Source organism: Eublepharis macularius, chromosome 1, assembly GCF_028583425.1.
Source record: "Eublepharis macularius isolate TG4126 chromosome 1, MPM_Emac_v1.0, whole genome shotgun sequence".
Classification (NCBI taxonomy): domain Eukaryota; kingdom Metazoa; phylum Chordata; class Lepidosauria; order Squamata; family Eublepharidae; genus Eublepharis; species Eublepharis macularius.
Genome location: NC_072790.1, coordinates 18,794,398 through 18,810,432, shown reverse-complemented (window position 1 = coordinate 18,810,432; position 16,035 = coordinate 18,794,398). Strand labels below are relative to the sequence as shown.

Sequence of the window (16,035 nt, the reverse complement as noted above, 5' to 3'; positions counted from 1 at the left end):
ATCTCATGTAGAGACACTCCCCGATGAGCTATTTAGTAAGATTCTGCATTAGATAAATGCTGGGTTTTGTACGTATGTTTTGAGCCTGGCCAGCGCAGATAGTTTGATTAGCATTTATCTATCTGAAATGGGGTTTTTTGTTTGTTTTTCATCCTGTGGTTATCTTACTTCTTCCTGTAGTTTTTATGTGGCTTAATGTTCTCTAACAGCCTGCAGAAACTCTTCCTACATGAGTCTGCCCACACTCATTTCCCCATAGGTTCAGTGTGACACACTCATTTCCCCATAGGTTCAGTGTGACACACTCATTTCCCCATAGGTTCAGTGTGACACACGGTCACACGGGGATAAAGTGGTTTATTCTAAAATTCCTGAGAATCAAAGACCTGCAAGAAACTCTTGAATTCCAAATAAAGATCTTTAGAATTTGTGATCATAAACCTAGCAAATAATCACAGAAATGACGGACCTGTTCTAGACGTATTTTTATTTCCTAAGTAAAAAAAAATTACTGAATTTTAGATGCAGAATTTTAGATGGTAGAAAACTTAAATGGAGCATTTATTTGGCTCCTTTCAGTGAAAATAAATTAATCTCATATAAACAGAAAGTTTGCTATAATAAAAACAAATGAGATTCTCATTTTTAAAAAGTGTTTTCCAACGTCCAGAAAATACAGCTGAGTATTTTTGTTGGCACTGAACATTCCGAACTAATTTGCCTTCTTTTTCTTGGAACTGTTTGAAGATGAACACAGACTATGACGTCATATATGAACAAATTAATTACAAAACAAACAAACACCGATGTAAATGAGAAGTAAGTAACTGGGAGCCATCAGGCCCAATCAGGGCCCCAAATAGTTTCCTATTCGGCCCCAGCACAGCTTTCAGTGCACCTCACACTACTTTCTCCTACAGCTTGTCAGCACTAAGGGTTGTTGTATTTTTTTATGTCATTTATAGTCCACCTTTCTCACTGTGAACACAACAGAAACTCTGCCAGAAGTGTCCCTTATGCATCCTCGCACCTCTTTTCTCTTGGACATGATCCAAGATTTATGTAAATGGAAATATGAGCAGCTGAGATTTATAAACCGACAATTCTACCAAAACCTTTGTTAATAAATAAAGGGAGAGGGGTTTAAAGAGCCATGCGCAGGACGCAGCCAGTGTCGTCACCCCTGCTTCTTGGAGTGGTGTACTAGCTCTAGAAGAAGGTAGCCCCGGATTATATGAGGCCACTACTATGACTACACCATAATCCAGACTACTACAACATCCCACAAGCACAAAACAAGAAAAAAAACCCCATGCATGTCAAGTGCCTGCTTTGGGCGAACAATCTCCCGCTGAATCTCCTGTGGGCAATTTCCTTGCCTCTTGGGCCAATGGGAGAAACCGGGGTGGGGTGGGAATGATGTTGGGCTATGAGCCATGTCACATCCATGCAAAACCCCAGACCTGATGTCGGATGTCAGACAATGCTCTAGAAATGCTATCGAAATACCATAGAATTCCTAGAGTGTTGGACAATGCGTTGATGTCATGTCCGGGGTTTTGCCCAGATGTGATGTCAGCATGTAGTCTGACATCATTTCTGCCCCTTGCCCTGTTCCTGAAGCTCCTGGGGAGGCCGGGCCACTGTCTGGCATCCCTAATGAGAAAACTGAACAGAACCAGTAACTTGGTAGTCTATTTATATCCATATAATCTTTTAATATATACATATATATTATGTGTATGTATGTGTAAACACACACACATACATACATATAATCTTTTAATTAAAATATGTATTTTTTTAAAAACTGAAACTTAAACTTTCTAGTTAATTCTATTGTCCTCTATTACCTTGACACAAGTAAAAGGTTAAATGAGACCCCAAGATAATAACCACTCACCCTTTAAAAGAACCAGGCAGACCATGACTGCTGGTAGGATTTCCACCCCTGCCTTGCTCAATTCTAAATATGCTTCCCTATTGAAATTTTTGCCAAGCAAGGTGCTAAACACACAGGTGTTTCATTCAAAAGTCTGAATTGCTTCTTATTTGCTCCAGCACAGCACCCTTGGGTAAGAAAGCTGAGCAAGTTTGTATAGACTAAAATGGTGCTGGGTAGAGGCAGTGTCAGGCTGCACTTGTGGTTTTTCGGAGAAGACAAAGTAAAAATGGATGAATCCAAATGCCTCTCTAACACCAAATGGCACACACACCTCTCTCAGGAAGCTGAGCACAGAGGGAAAACATAAACAGCACTGGTGTAATAGTATTGGAACAGCCATAACAGTACCGGAGATTCATTTTACTTTATATTTTCTAGGTGAAGAGCCAATGGAAGGCAAAGTGGGTTGAGCTAACATTGGGGGAACATCCATAAACACTGGAGGAAAACTCATAAGCACGGTTCCTTCCCAGATTCTTTTTCCTCCAGTTGAAGAATCTCTCTTTTTATTAGCTGAGTAAAACCTGGACGTGTGACACATAGTAGCTCTAGAAATTGCAAGAAACTCTATGGTAAAACTGAGTTTTATCCAGAAGTCACTGGGCGTTTTTTGGAGCTTGCCAGTGAGAGGTCTCCTGCCATAGTGGCATGGCATAGTGGCAAGGCCCCCCACCAGAGACTGGAAAGCAGGTTTGTCAGTGGAAATCTGCTAGCAAGGGTCTCAGATCCTCTTTCTATGTTCCCTAGATTAGTTGTGTGGAGAGAGATAAAGCTCTAGTTTCCTTACAGCAAATAAAATATGTTTATGTCAGTAAATGCAAAGTTTCCAAGGTCGTTGTCACATGACGCTGCCTCATACTAGCCCTGTTTACATGTTACAGTGAACACACATACAATCTGTGTGTATGTGCATATTCCTGTTTGGAAGAAAGAGCTGATGTGTGTCCGTTTTACAAATGAAACCAGGGACCAATAGAAGGATGAACGTGGGGTTTCAGTCACACATTCAGCTGTACATGCATTGAACATAAAATGTGAATTACTGTACTGTACTGAGAATAACTTAAGGCATGCATTTATTCATTTACAAGACTTATATCCTTCTTTCTGTCCTCCTCAGGACCAGCAGGGGGGCTGACAGGTCAAGTATATACATAATAAAACCACATTATAAAAACTATTAAAACCAACAAACACACACAGAGGTGTATAAAGTGCAATCAACTGAACACTAGATCGTACATGCTGTTCATTGCAACTTGTGAACAGGGCTATTGAGTCAGATCATTGGTCTATCAATACTGACTGCTCCATCAGTGGTTTTCCAGATCTCAGGGAGGGGTCCTGCACATCACCTGTCCTTATATAGCAGCAACCAGTTTTTCCATCCAAGGGCAAACATTTTAAAAATGCTTTTGAAAGCCTTGTTCTCTCCCCAGTTCCAAATCTAAGTGAGGAAGTTGCTCCTCACACCTCTCCCTCTGCCTGAAGCCCTTGGTCATACTGCAGTATGCAGTGATACACAGATCTAGCCGAAACAGCATCTGTACACCTCACTCGCACATAAACGCCATTAAAAACAGACTGCACTTAGCACTAAGTGTGTTCTAGCATTCTGTCTCCCAGTTATAAATAGAGATGGGCTGCATCCTTACATCCTTGGCTATTGTGCTATTAGAGCTATTCCAGTCATTTACCACTGATCATTTCCTTTGTGGACCAGCCAGTGCAGTTGCCAACAATGGCAAATAAATGCACAACATCCAATGGCTTATGAATGCACGCTAAAAATAGAGAGGCAGAGTTGGAAGCTTTTTTTTGCCCTATAAGCTACCCCCCCATCACACCAGCACCATCTCCCAGTACATTGTTACATACACATTTTTTAAATTGTTAAACATAACTGTAACTTGTTTGCAAATATTTTCAGATGGGTAGCCCCATTGGTCCTCAAGCAGAGAAACTTCAAAGAAAATCACAGGGCGAGATTGCAGAAATTTGGAAAAATGGCCCTCCCTAGGCCTTAATAGGGACACTGGGTTCTTCTTTCACTACAGATGCTGAGTTTCTGCTGTTCACATCCCTGCTCTATCAAGCTAACTGCAGTATTACTGTATCTTGCACCTTCAGTTTAGATACCCCTCCCACCTTCGGGCTGGATAAAACCCTACACACCTCCACTTCTAAATGTGTCTGAAGAAGGGAGCTTTGACTCTTGAAAGCTCGTAGCCTGGAAATTTAGGCTGTTTTCACACTGCTTGCTGGCCATGGAACATCGTGCCAAGCTCCTGGAACGACAGCGTCTTCCTGGCGCGAAATCACGCCAGGAAGATGCTGTCATTCTGGGAGCTTGGCATGATGTTCCATGGCCGGCAAGCAGTGTGAAAACAGCCCTAGGTGGGTTATTGTGTTGGCCTCCAGTGGAACAGCAGAATTTGAGTCTAATGATGCACCTTAGAGATCAGCAAGCTTTCAAGAGTCAGAGCTCCCTTCTTCAGGCACTATCATCCTAGAGGTGCTGTAGCAGAGTATTTGAGAAGTTGGGCACCAAATCAGTTGTTTGCCGATTCAAATTCTACGACTGCCACGAGCACAGCAGTTGGCTGTGGGCAAGCTGCTCCTCTCACCTCAGTTGTATTGTGGAGGTAATAGCACCAATCAGCCTAAAGAGAAGTATATAATCAAGCCGCTATTATATTGCCATCTTTGTAAACTTGTGTTTATTTACCCTACAGCATGGTTTATGGGAATGTCCTTGATACTGACTGTACTACTACTGCTACGACTAACATTTGATTTATATACCGCCCTCAGGACAACTTAACACCCACTCAGAGCAGTTTACAAAGGATGTTATTATTATCCCCATAACAATAATCACCCTGTGAGGTGGGTGGGGCTGAGAGAGCTCTGAGACAGCTGTGACTAACCCAAGGTCACCCAGCTGGCTTCAAGTGCAGGAGTGGGGAATTAAACCCGGCTCTCCAGATTAGAGTCCCACACTCTTAGCCACTACACCAAACTAATCTTACACTGTGTAATTTGCCTTGAGTCTCCACAAGAAAGGCGGACTATAAATGACATCATCACCATCATCAGTAATAACAATAATAACAGCAGCACTTGAAAATCTTGTTGGTCTCTAAGGTACCACTGGATTCACACCCCGGACCTCTAACAAGATGAGAACCCGTGTTGCGCTAGCAGAACCCGTCTGTAGCACTAGCAAAGAGCAAGAGTCCAGTAGCACTTATAAGACTAACAAAATTTGCGGCAAATCTAGCAGCACCTGGAAATCTAGCAGCACCTTAAAAGAGCCACTAGATTTCCAGGGCAGGAGCTATCAAAGAGAGCAGGGCCTCTGGGAAGCTCCTGCCCTGGAAATCTAGTGGCTCTTTAAGGTGCAACTGACCTTGCTCTTCGGAAATGTATGCGGGCCCTTGTCCTTTAATGGCATACCCACGAACGACCCCAGTGTGCGCGCCCTCTCGGCCAGCCCAAGCCGCCGCCGCCGCTGCAGCCGCGCAGGCCTCTTGCAGCCCCCAGCCGCCTCTCTCTGCACGGTAAGTGGCGCCAGGCGCTCCCTGCGCGGCGCTGCAAGGAGCCCCCGGCGCAGTCCTTCTAGGCATCGGGCGGCACTTCCGTTTCTGCCGCCTTAACCAGCCTGCAGCCGGCGGCCCGGGAGGGCTTGTTTTGCTGGCGGCTGCAGCGCCTTCTCCGCTTCTGCTGCTCGGAGCTCGGGCCTGGGGGAGGGAGAACACAGCCGGCCTCTTGTGCAATAAAAAAGGGCCGAGAACGAGCCTAGGGAGCCACCCAGGGCTTCTTTCCACCGAGCTGAGCTCGCAACCCCTTTCCCGCCCCCCACCCCGCCCCAGTGCCTGAGGAAATAGGTGGGTACAGATCTTGCTAGCTTTGCAAAAAGCAGGGGCGGGGAGCTGCCGCCGCGCCGCCTTCCTCCCCGGGCCCCTGGCGCCTCGCGAGCGCGTTGCCATCTCGTGCTCGGTTTGCAAACTCAGGAAGAAGCCGCGGGGTTCCTTTCTGCCGCCGCCGCCGTGCACGGGGGTGGGGCAGCCGTGGGGACCGGGTGGCGGCAGGGTTGCCAACTCTGGGTCAGGACATTCCTGGAGCATTGGAGGAACTCGGGGTTGCGAGGGGGACCTCGACATGGTATAATGCCATACAGCCCACCTTCCAAATCAGCCATGTTTTCCCCTCAGGGGAACTGATACGTATAGTCAGCCTATAATATAGTCTGGACACGAGCTGTCATTCCGGGATACATCCAGGTCCGACCTGGCGGTTGGCAACCCGGAGGAAAAGCACGAGGGTCACATTCGCCTCCTAGGCTGTTTCTTTGAGGGGGGCATGGAACCTCCCTTCTCCGCCCCCCTTCCACTACAGCCCTTGCGAGCAGCTCCTTTCCCTGCCTGACCTCCTCCATGCCCGCCTTCTCAAAGGCGGAGTTTCAGTTTAAAGGGCGAGGAGGCCTCCTGGCTTGGAGGCGAAAGGGCCGGCGGGGGGGGGGGGGGCTCGAGCGGTCCTGGGGGCCCCCCAACGAGCAGCCAGCCCCTGCAGGCGCCCCGCCGTGCCCCCGCTCCCCCCCCCCCCGCCTCTCAAGGAAGGCGGGAAAGATGGCGTGTCCTTTTCTGGTTCGCCTCAGTTGGGCGTGCGGAGAAGGTGCGTCTGGAGCTCCAGCCCAGAGATGATATTCAAACCGCCCCCCCACACACACACCACACCCATTTTTGACAGGCTTTCATAATGGGGGGGGGGGGGGGCTCCTCAGATTTAATCCTGATGTGGTGGGGAACGTGTGTCTGCCCCCTTTTGTTGTCAATCTGCTTAGTGTTTTTGTGAGGAAGAGATGAGAATGGGAAAGGAGACGTCCTAACAGTAAAATCCAAGCCTGTCCGGAGACCCTTTTCTTAAATTGCAGGGTTCAGCGCCCCAGGGTTGATTTGCCCTCACAGATTCCCCTTCCCCTAAAGAACTGCTTTTAAAATACTTATAACTCGCTTTTCTCACAAAGGTGGTTTAAAACTGTTTCCTCTCACCTTCATCATTTTATCATTACAACAGCCCCATGAGGTAGGTTAGGCTGATTTATAAACTGCTTTTCTCACCAAGGTGATTTAAAATATTTTTCCCCATTTTATCTTAACAACAACCTTGTGAGGTAAGTTAGGCTGATTTATAACTCTTTTCAAGGTGGTTTAAAATGTTTCTCCCCCCCCCCTCCACCATTTCATCTTCACAAACAACCCTGTGTAGTAGGTTAGGCTGCTTTATAACCCACATTTCTCATTAAGGTTTAAAATGTCCCCACCTCCACCTCTTCTTAACAACCTTGTGTAGTAGGTTAGGTTGATTTGTTACCTGATTTTCTCATCAAGATTTAAAATATCCTCCCCTCCACCTTTTTTCTTTGCAATAACCCTGTGTGGTAGGCTAGGCTGAAATGGAATGCCAAGATCACACAAACTTGCTTCCATGGCAGAAAGGGGATTCACACCTGGGCCTCCCAGATCCTAGTTTGACGCTAAGAAGAGCCCTGCTGGATCAGACCAGTAGTCCATCTAGCACAGCATCCTGTTGCACACGGTGGGCAACCAGTTGCCCTGGAGGCCTGACAAAAAACGGGAATAGAGGCTAAGGCCCTCTCCTGATGTGCTACTCGGCCCTGATATTCAGAGATTTACTGCCTTTGAACATGGAGGTTCTCTTTAGTCACCGTGGCTAATAGCCATTGGTGGACTTCTCCCTGGATCTCATTTTTTAAAAAATGCTATCTGTGCATGTGGCTATCACTACCTTCACCGGCACTGCTTTTCACAATTAATAATTCTCCCAGTGGAGGACGCAGCTTCAGAATAAAAGAGGATGTCTTCAATAGTGCCAGAACGAGAGGTGTGTTTTTTTTACTCCAAAACAACAGAGCAATCCTCTGCAGAGTTATTCCAGCGTGAGCCGCTGTGCTGGTATTGGGGTCTGGGAGACCCAGGTTCGAATGCCAGCTGTGCCGTGGAAGCCTGCTGGGTGGCCTGGGGCCAGTCAAACTGGCTTTGCCTAACCTCCCTCATGGGGTTATCGTGAGAATAAAACGGAGGCGAGGGCGGCGGTGTAAGCTTCTTTGGGTCCCCCTTGGGCAGAAAGGTGGGATATTACTGATGTAAAATAAAATACAAAATAAAAATATGCTGTTGGGTTTAGGCTGGGTTCAACAGTGCAGGACTGAGTATTGGTTTCTGGTACTTGGAGAGAGGCAGTGTGGTGTATAGGTTAGAGAGTCGGGCTAGGATCTGGGAGACCCAGGTTCAAATATTCACATAATGGAGACCAAGTGTGGTTCAGTGGTTAGAGTGTCAGGGTAGGAACTCAGAGACCCAGTTCCAAATTCTGCCACAGAAGCTTGTTGGGTGACCTTGGGCCAATCACACCCTCTCAGCCTAACCTACCTCACAGGGTTGTTGTAAGGATGAGGAGGAGACTAGAGCAATATAAGTTGCTTTGAGTCCCCCATTGTGGAAATAGATGGGATATAAGAGAACTAAAATAAAATAAAAATACTTGATTGGGTTTAGCCTGGGTTCAGCAGTGTTAAATCCCTCTGGTTTTTCAAGCCCCCCCCCTAAAATGAAAACCCAGCAGTTTTAACATCTGTCAACTCTGGGTGAATAGGGGATGGGGACTTCTTGATATGGGGCACGTTATGTCTTTTTTTGGACACCAGTGGAGTTTCTCTCTGGGTAAGTAACAGTATCAGTCTAAACAGTTATAGATCCAGAGGCGTTGGCTGTGTTAGTCTGTAGCTGCAAAATACTAAAGAGTCCAGTAGCACCTTTAAGACTAATCAACTACATTGTAGCATAAGCTTTCGAGAACCACAGCTCTCTTCATCAGACGAAGACAGCTGTAGTTCTCGAAAGCTTATGCTACAATAAAGTTAGTTAGTCTTAAAGGTGCTACTGGACTCCAACCTAAACAGTGACTCGCTTCTAAATCTTGTGAATGGGATTCGGTGAGGGCAACTCTGCGATTGCATCGTCCGTCTTCAGACAGTTGCAGCTTTAAGAATAGGCCGACGGGCGGGGCGGGGCGGGGCGGGGGGGAGAGAACGGGAATAATGATACATATTCGACACAAAAATTGGCTGTGCTGAGGTTTCTCTGAAACTAGGGGGCGGGAAGGAGCCTTGGCATGCCAACCCCGTAAAATCCAAGGCGTAGATGCGGGGCTGGCTTGGGGAGGGGGCGAAAGACAATTCCCGGGCTGGATCCTGCAGCAGTTTGCTCGGGGTTTTCCTGGGGAACCTGCCATTGCAAGGAGGCAGTCGCGAATTGCCTGGAAGGAAGAGGATTGGGAAGACTGTGTTGCAACGCCACCCTTTAGTGGCAGGGGAAAAGGGGAGGGAAAAGCCGCCCTGGGGACCCGCCTCTTTCATTGATGAAATTTAAATCCTTGTGTTTTTTTTTTTAAAACATCTTTAACCAGCCTGCGCGACTCATTTTTTTCCGAGGGCAGATGTGGAAAGCATCGGGGAGAGATCGAGTTCAAGGAAACCGCGCCGGATTCCTCGTGTGGCTTTTGGGGGGCTGGGGTGGGTGGGCTGCTTATTTTTGAGATTTTATTTTTTTAACAAAAAAAATTTCCATACCTTTGAAAATTCTACTTTATAACAGCTGGGGGAACATCTGTTTTTACCCGAAAGAGAGAAGAAGGGGAAGACTGAAAAAAAACCCCACCCCATCTGTCTTCTCGAGATTTTCTTCTATAATTTTTTTTCTCCCGTGGGTGGGGAGCGGTCTTAAATTTTATATATTTATAGAGCCAGAGTATTTATTTTCATAAAGATCCAAAATGTCGTCATTTGCAAAAGGTAAGGGCTGTTTAATTTCTGAAATGCTGCTTGATGCCTCTGGCTATCTTTTTGTTGTTGAACATAATGCTGTGATAAGCTTTGGCTGTCAAACCATACTGTGCGGGTGTTGGGTTGCTGGTGGAAGGCGAGGGGGGGGGGGCTCGAAAGCAAGTATCGCTTTGGCTTAATCGCACAAATATTCCTTAGTTTCCAGAGGTTGCTCGGGTACTAGCAGTCAGTGCGTTTGTGCGTTCTTTAAAAGCATAAAATCTGAAACCAAGGCTGAGGGGATTGTATAGTTGATGGCTTTGAATATGACAGATTGCAGAAGGGGTCTATCCGGTTATCAACCCACAATCTATCACTCAGCCTCTCTGGCTAACCGTTTATGGGGACTGGCAACCTTGTCTCTCTCCCCGGAATAGGTTTAGGTAAATTTTGGTATGCAATCCTTTTGGTATGTCGCGGCAGCTTCCTTGTGTGTGTACGTGATTTGACTTTCAGAATCATCTATTGCGAAAGTGGGAATAGCCCGTAAGAAGTCATTTCAAGAGGCCTTATGACTTTGATACATTGCTATGCTACTCTACACCACCCCCTTCTTTCCTTGGAATGGTTCTTGCAAGTGTGTTGTTCTTATAAATGAAAGGATCCTTGTCTCTGGCTTCTGCACTGCCAGAAAAAGGCTTGTTAACAAAGGTATTTATGTTAATAGTGCAGCTAGTCGGTCAACCTAGATCAGGTTTTCAGTACCTCTGTGTACACTTTGATCTTTGTGTTCCGGGTGCCGTATATGCCAGCACGGTATGATTGTATGTACTTAATTGCAGATACCCTGTAACCCTGTAGGCGGACTGAGAAGAGAACTAAGCAACAGAACAGCTAGATCACTTTCAGTAGACTGTGTACTGCACAGACTATATATTTTTTTTCTTTATGTGTGTGTGCGTTGCAGTTTTTAAAACCCAATAGAAGGGGAAGCCATTTTGCATAAAAATGGCTTCACTTGCATTTCACAAACTGTCAGTTGTATAAAATCACAAATCAGCTTGATAAACTATCGGAATTAGAATGATCTTGGAGTTCAAATATGTATTAACATTGTAAACCGTTTGATACTTGCGTTGTCCTTTTCTTTCTTGACAGTTCCCAATGGCATTTCACAGTTTGCTCATAAATTTCAACACTAGGCTTAGAAAAGTTGAGGTGTTTGCCCATAAACAGTTTGACTTTTTACTATTGGCAAAAATGTTTGAAACTATTAGCTTGAACAAAATGGCTTCCATGTATGTTGGGGTTTGCTGTCATTTAAAACGCAGAACAGATCTCTGTTGAATACGTAGGACTGCGAGGCAGCTTTAAGAAGGCTTCAATGCAGAATATGCTAAAATTACAGTTTTGTCAACTAAAGGGGATAAAACAAGGAAACATGATGTGTAGGGATCAGTGTGTCTTTCCCCACCCCTGTGTGTGTGTGTGTGTGTGTATTTAAAAGCTGCTTGTTTGAATTTCTCAATATAAGTTTTAAGAAACCTCTATTCATATGATACCTTTGGACCAGATGAGTGTGTTTTAGACCTTCATTGTGTAGTCATTAAAGCATGCTAAAATATTTTACTGTCTGCAAAACTATACTTTTGTATGATAGGTTTCAAACATTTGTTTGGAACTACTTGACCTATGAAGCAAGTTTTGTAAACATACAGCTTTTTAAAAACTTGCACAATTACTCCCTCCTATACTTGTGTATCACATTTCTGTACATATATTAAATACTGAAGCGCATCAGAATTTTTTCCCCAACTTATGCTGAAGCATGTTCAAGGTGTTTTCTTCTTTTATGGTACTACAATGATTTTCTTAGTATTGTCTGATTTTTTTTGTGCGAGCTGCAGTATTATCTCAAGTATCATACTTGTGAATGGTTTAAATTATTTTAGGCCAAGAACTTTGTGCCATCAAGTATCACCAGTCAAAAGTCCCAAGTTTTTCTCATCATGTGAGGAGGGTGAGATTGTGCCTGTCCTAAAATAAATAGCAGAAATCTCAAGAGTTCCACAGTTGCAGGCTGAAATTCCAAAGATGTTTGGAGGTGTACTGCAACATATTTAAAATGCCTTCTTAAGGCACCTTACAGATCAGTTTCCATCAAACACAATGGATGTGTAGCCAGAGAGAATTGTAATTATAAATTAACAGTCCGATGGATGTCTACTTGGTCTACTGAACTCAGTGGGACATGCACATACTGACTTGTGTGAGAGAGAGAGAGTGCCGATGATTTTTCCTTCAGAAAAAGTACTGAACTCTGGGTTGATTGTGCCAAATGTTTTTCAAATTCTGTTTTTTTACTCGTAGATGGACATTGATTTAAGCTTTAGCTCACACCAGTGTGGTACAAAACGTTTTAGTCAGAGCCATTGCCCAGAATGCTTCTAAATGTGATCTTCGTATAAACGTTTGGGCTTCTGTTAACAAAACGCATACTGTTGAAAGACAGAAGCCACCCCAACTCCCTTTGGTTTCTTAACTTTTTAGTGGTATATGTATGACAAATCACACTTCTGTCAATACACTGACAGGTACAGAATGTAAGTTCGTTTGGCACTAGCAAAGCTGCTTGGCTTCCTTTATAGCCAAGACCCTTTTTTCATGGCTGGTAACTCTTTCCTACCTCTTCTATAAAAATATTCCTACGTCTTCTATATTCCCCACCTCTTCTACAAAAATGGATAAATGGGTACTCTTCACAAGGATTGTTTGCCTCTTAACCCTAGATATAGCAAAAAGTCATAAACATTGCCCCCGCCCCTGCCATGTATGTGGAATCGGGGTATTTGTAGGTGCAGTAGTTCATGTTGTTACTGGACCAGCGCTCTAGCTTTATAAAAAGTGGAACCAGATAGAGAAACTGCAGAAGATACATAAACATGTATCTAAAGAGAGCCAGTTTGGTGTAGTGGTTAAGAGCAGCGGGAGTTTAATCTGGAGAACCGGGTTTGAGTCCCCATTTCTCTGCTTGAAGCCAGCTGGGTGACGGTGTATCAGTCACAGCTCTCTCAGAGCTCTCTCAGCCCCACCCACCTTACAGGGTGTTTTTTGTGGAGGTTAAGTTGTCCTGAAGGGCAGTATATAAATCAAATGATGTTGTTGTTGTTGTTGTTATTATAACATTAAAGATGGACAGTATTCTTTTTCATTTATCCTTGCTAAGAGTAAAAATAATCTGGTGATAATAATTTTACAGGTGGTGAATCCAAGCAACTTGCCTGAAGCTCTTTAATAAGTTAATAATTGAGCAAGCATTTAAATCCAGTTAGCCTGAGTTCAAGAGTCTAGTTTCTGGACTGTATTTTCAAATTGTAATTTGGAGACAACTTGTGATTAGCATTATTTATTGTAATGGGCAATGGTAGCAGCTGTTGGCTATGCAGCTTCTTGTTAAGATTTCCCCTGGGAAAAAACCTGTGTTTTGTATCACCTTTTCCAATGAAAATTTCACTGCCATTCAGGATTGGTGGAATACTTCTTGTAGCAGTTTGTATAATGATGCGGTCCAAGTTCTGTTCAGATAATTTTTAACAAGTGTAAAAATATTCTGGCTTGTAGTTAGATGTCCCAAACAGTAAATGTGCTTATAACGTTAGAGGGAAAAGTGCACGTGGAGAATATTGTATACAGTAAAGCAGTTCGCATTTCATTTTAATTTTAGAAGCTCAGCTTCTACTAAGATATATAAACATTTCTTAAGACAAAAGAAAAGTTTAAGTTTCTGCTAAGCCTTGTTTCTGCTTTGGTTATATAAGTTGAAATAAATTCATTAGTCTTTATTCTGTGCATGAACTTAAGTCTCAGGGGCTATAAATAATAACATGAATTCATGGTAATAGTGTAGCATGAGAAAAATTTTTGCCAGACGAGGCAGACAAAAGACCGATGTAAAGGGAGGGATCTGGTAATGAGGCATGTGCATGTCTGTCAGATGGATACTGTATTTTCAGTGCAATCCTAAGCAGAGATACTCCAGTGTAAACTCATTGTAATCAGTGGGCTTGCACTGGAGTAACTCTGTTTAGGATTGCCCTGTTTAGAACTCATCATTCATGTTTAGTAGCTGGAATGCCAGTGACACTCCAAGGAAATAACTTCTCATTTTAGTGAAGAGTCGATAAATACACTTTAAAACTTGTAATGCCAGTAGCTTTACCTTGCCCGTAAGACTGCAGTCTAAGCAGACTTACTTGGCAGTAAGTTCCGTGGCAATCAGTGGAATGTGTTTCCAATAAATACATTCAAAATTGTGGATTTAAAAAAAATAGATGGTAGCAAGTAGAATAAATGGTCCGCACCTGTTGTTGCAACTGAAACAAGGTGAGATAGATTGGCTGGACAGTTCAGTGTTTGGCACTGATTGATGGAAGAGCAATAGTGAAAAATTTTCCATGTCTGTCTGTTTTATAAAGAAAGGGTAAAAATGAGTGTTAAAGTTAACTGCAAGACGGCCGGAGCTGAGAGCCGGAGTTGTGTTTCTTGGAACAGAGCTTCTTGTGCTGTGCTCCATAAGTCACTCTTGAAAGTTGTTTCTTTGTAAACCGCTCTGAGTGGGTGTTAAGTCATCCTGAAGGGCGGTATATAAATCGAATGTTGTTATTGTTGTTGTTATTATTATTATTATTTCTGATATGTGATAGAATCCTACTGTTTAAAGGTGTGGGTGTGGGTGAACCAGTGACAAATCTTAATGGGCGTGTTCAAACATGTATGTGTGTAAAGTATATAAAAATCACAGCTGACTTATGGAGACCCCATAGGGTTTCCAAGGCAAGAGACACAAAAGAAGTGGGAAACCATTGCCTGCGTCTGTGTAGCAACCCTGGACTTCTCTGGTGGTCTCCTATCCAAGTAGTAACCGAGGGCTGACTCTGCTTAGCTTCTGACGAGATTGGGCCATCCAAACCTTTCAGAGTACCTAAAGGAGCTCCTTGGGTCCTATTAAAATACTGCCCAGATCCAAAGAACCAGTCTTCCACCATCAAGAGATACTTGGACTTGTCTCTTGAATGTCTGCAGTATATAATGTGGTTCAGGAGTATCCAAAAACCCGCTGGACACACACTGTAGCCCTTGCAGGCCTTAAATAGCTCTTTGGATCTGGTTATTTTTGGTCCTTTCCTACCTTAATCTAGGGAAGATTTTGAATATGTGTAGAACTTCAAGTGAGTGGCTAAGTTCAGAGCTGCCTTTAACATAATACGCAGCTCAGGTACTTCTTTATTTTCTTCATGCCGCCAGTTGCACAGACTTTCTCTGAAATTCCCATTTTAGAAGAATTATGTGTCTTCGAACCATCATTGCATGGTAAATGTGTGTTCTTCATTCTGTTCATTTTATTATGCTTCAATAAATGGGTGGTGAGACTGTTTAGATTCCAGAGTCTGACAAAACAAACTTGGGAGAGAGGGGTGGTTTCTCTTATAGCGGTTATATATTTATAATTCCTTTGGAACTTGAACACTCAAGGCAAGTTTGAATCCCAAACGTTACTGTGGTGTTGGAAGGCAAGTTTTAGAGCAGATAGAGAACCACTTAGACAAAACTTCAGTTTTTAAGGACCATCAATTTTTAAGCATAATTTGGCCTTTTTGCATGTCAAGAAATTCACTGTATTTATTTATCAAGGCATTTTAATCCTGCCTTTCTTGCCGTAAATGGCAACTTAACGAGATAATAGGTGTGTAGGCAGAACTTGTTGACAGCAGCGGGGTTAAGATACACTGCGATGGCAGCGTGTATCTGCCTCAAGGAAGTCTAGATGCCTGAAGATTTTGGTGCTTCTTCCGAGAAGACCAAAGGTACCCTGTGAGCCTAGCACCATTTCAAATATATACACCTATTTGATATTTCACACAAAGATACTGGCAAGACAAGGCCTGTAACATCCCGTCTCCCCCACCTTCACCCCCCCCCCCCATTTAAACCAACTTAATGAAGAGCTGGGGAACCTGAAAGCCTGCACATTATTTGTGTCATCTGGTTTTAATGAAAGTCGTTGCGCAACTTCTGTTTTTAGGTTATGGTGCAATGTATATGGACAAAATTGGAAGTCATCGTTTTTTTTAGTAAGTTGCTTCTTACTGACTTACTGACTGATAACTTTGGGTGACACCATTATGTCTGTACGATGGTTTTTAAAACCGTGTTCAAGCCTGTTTAGCTGTAGTTGGTAGCCCAA

The 16,035-nt window shown here is 43.9% G+C and overlaps 1 protein-coding gene across 3 annotated transcripts in view; it reads left to right on the top strand.

Annotated features, from left to right (window-relative positions):
- The first annotated feature begins 5,439 nt into the window (after positions 1–5,439).
- UGP2 (UDP-glucose pyrophosphorylase 2) overlaps positions 5,440–16,035 on the top strand; it is a 52,310-nt gene continuing 41,714 nt past the window's right edge. The window contains exon 1 of one of the 3 annotated variants that reach the window (XM_054977398.1): positions 5,440–5,508. Coding sequence is in view for 1 of the 3 variants with exons in the window: in XM_054977381.1 (XP_054833356.1) it covers positions 9,803–9,821 (19 nt within the window). In the remaining 2 variants the exon portion in view is untranslated. Of the gene's footprint in view, positions 5,509–5,662; positions 5,836–9,449; positions 9,822–16,035 lie in introns of those variants that run through there. The other 2 variants (XM_054977389.1, XM_054977381.1) reach the window with 2 other exon arrangements.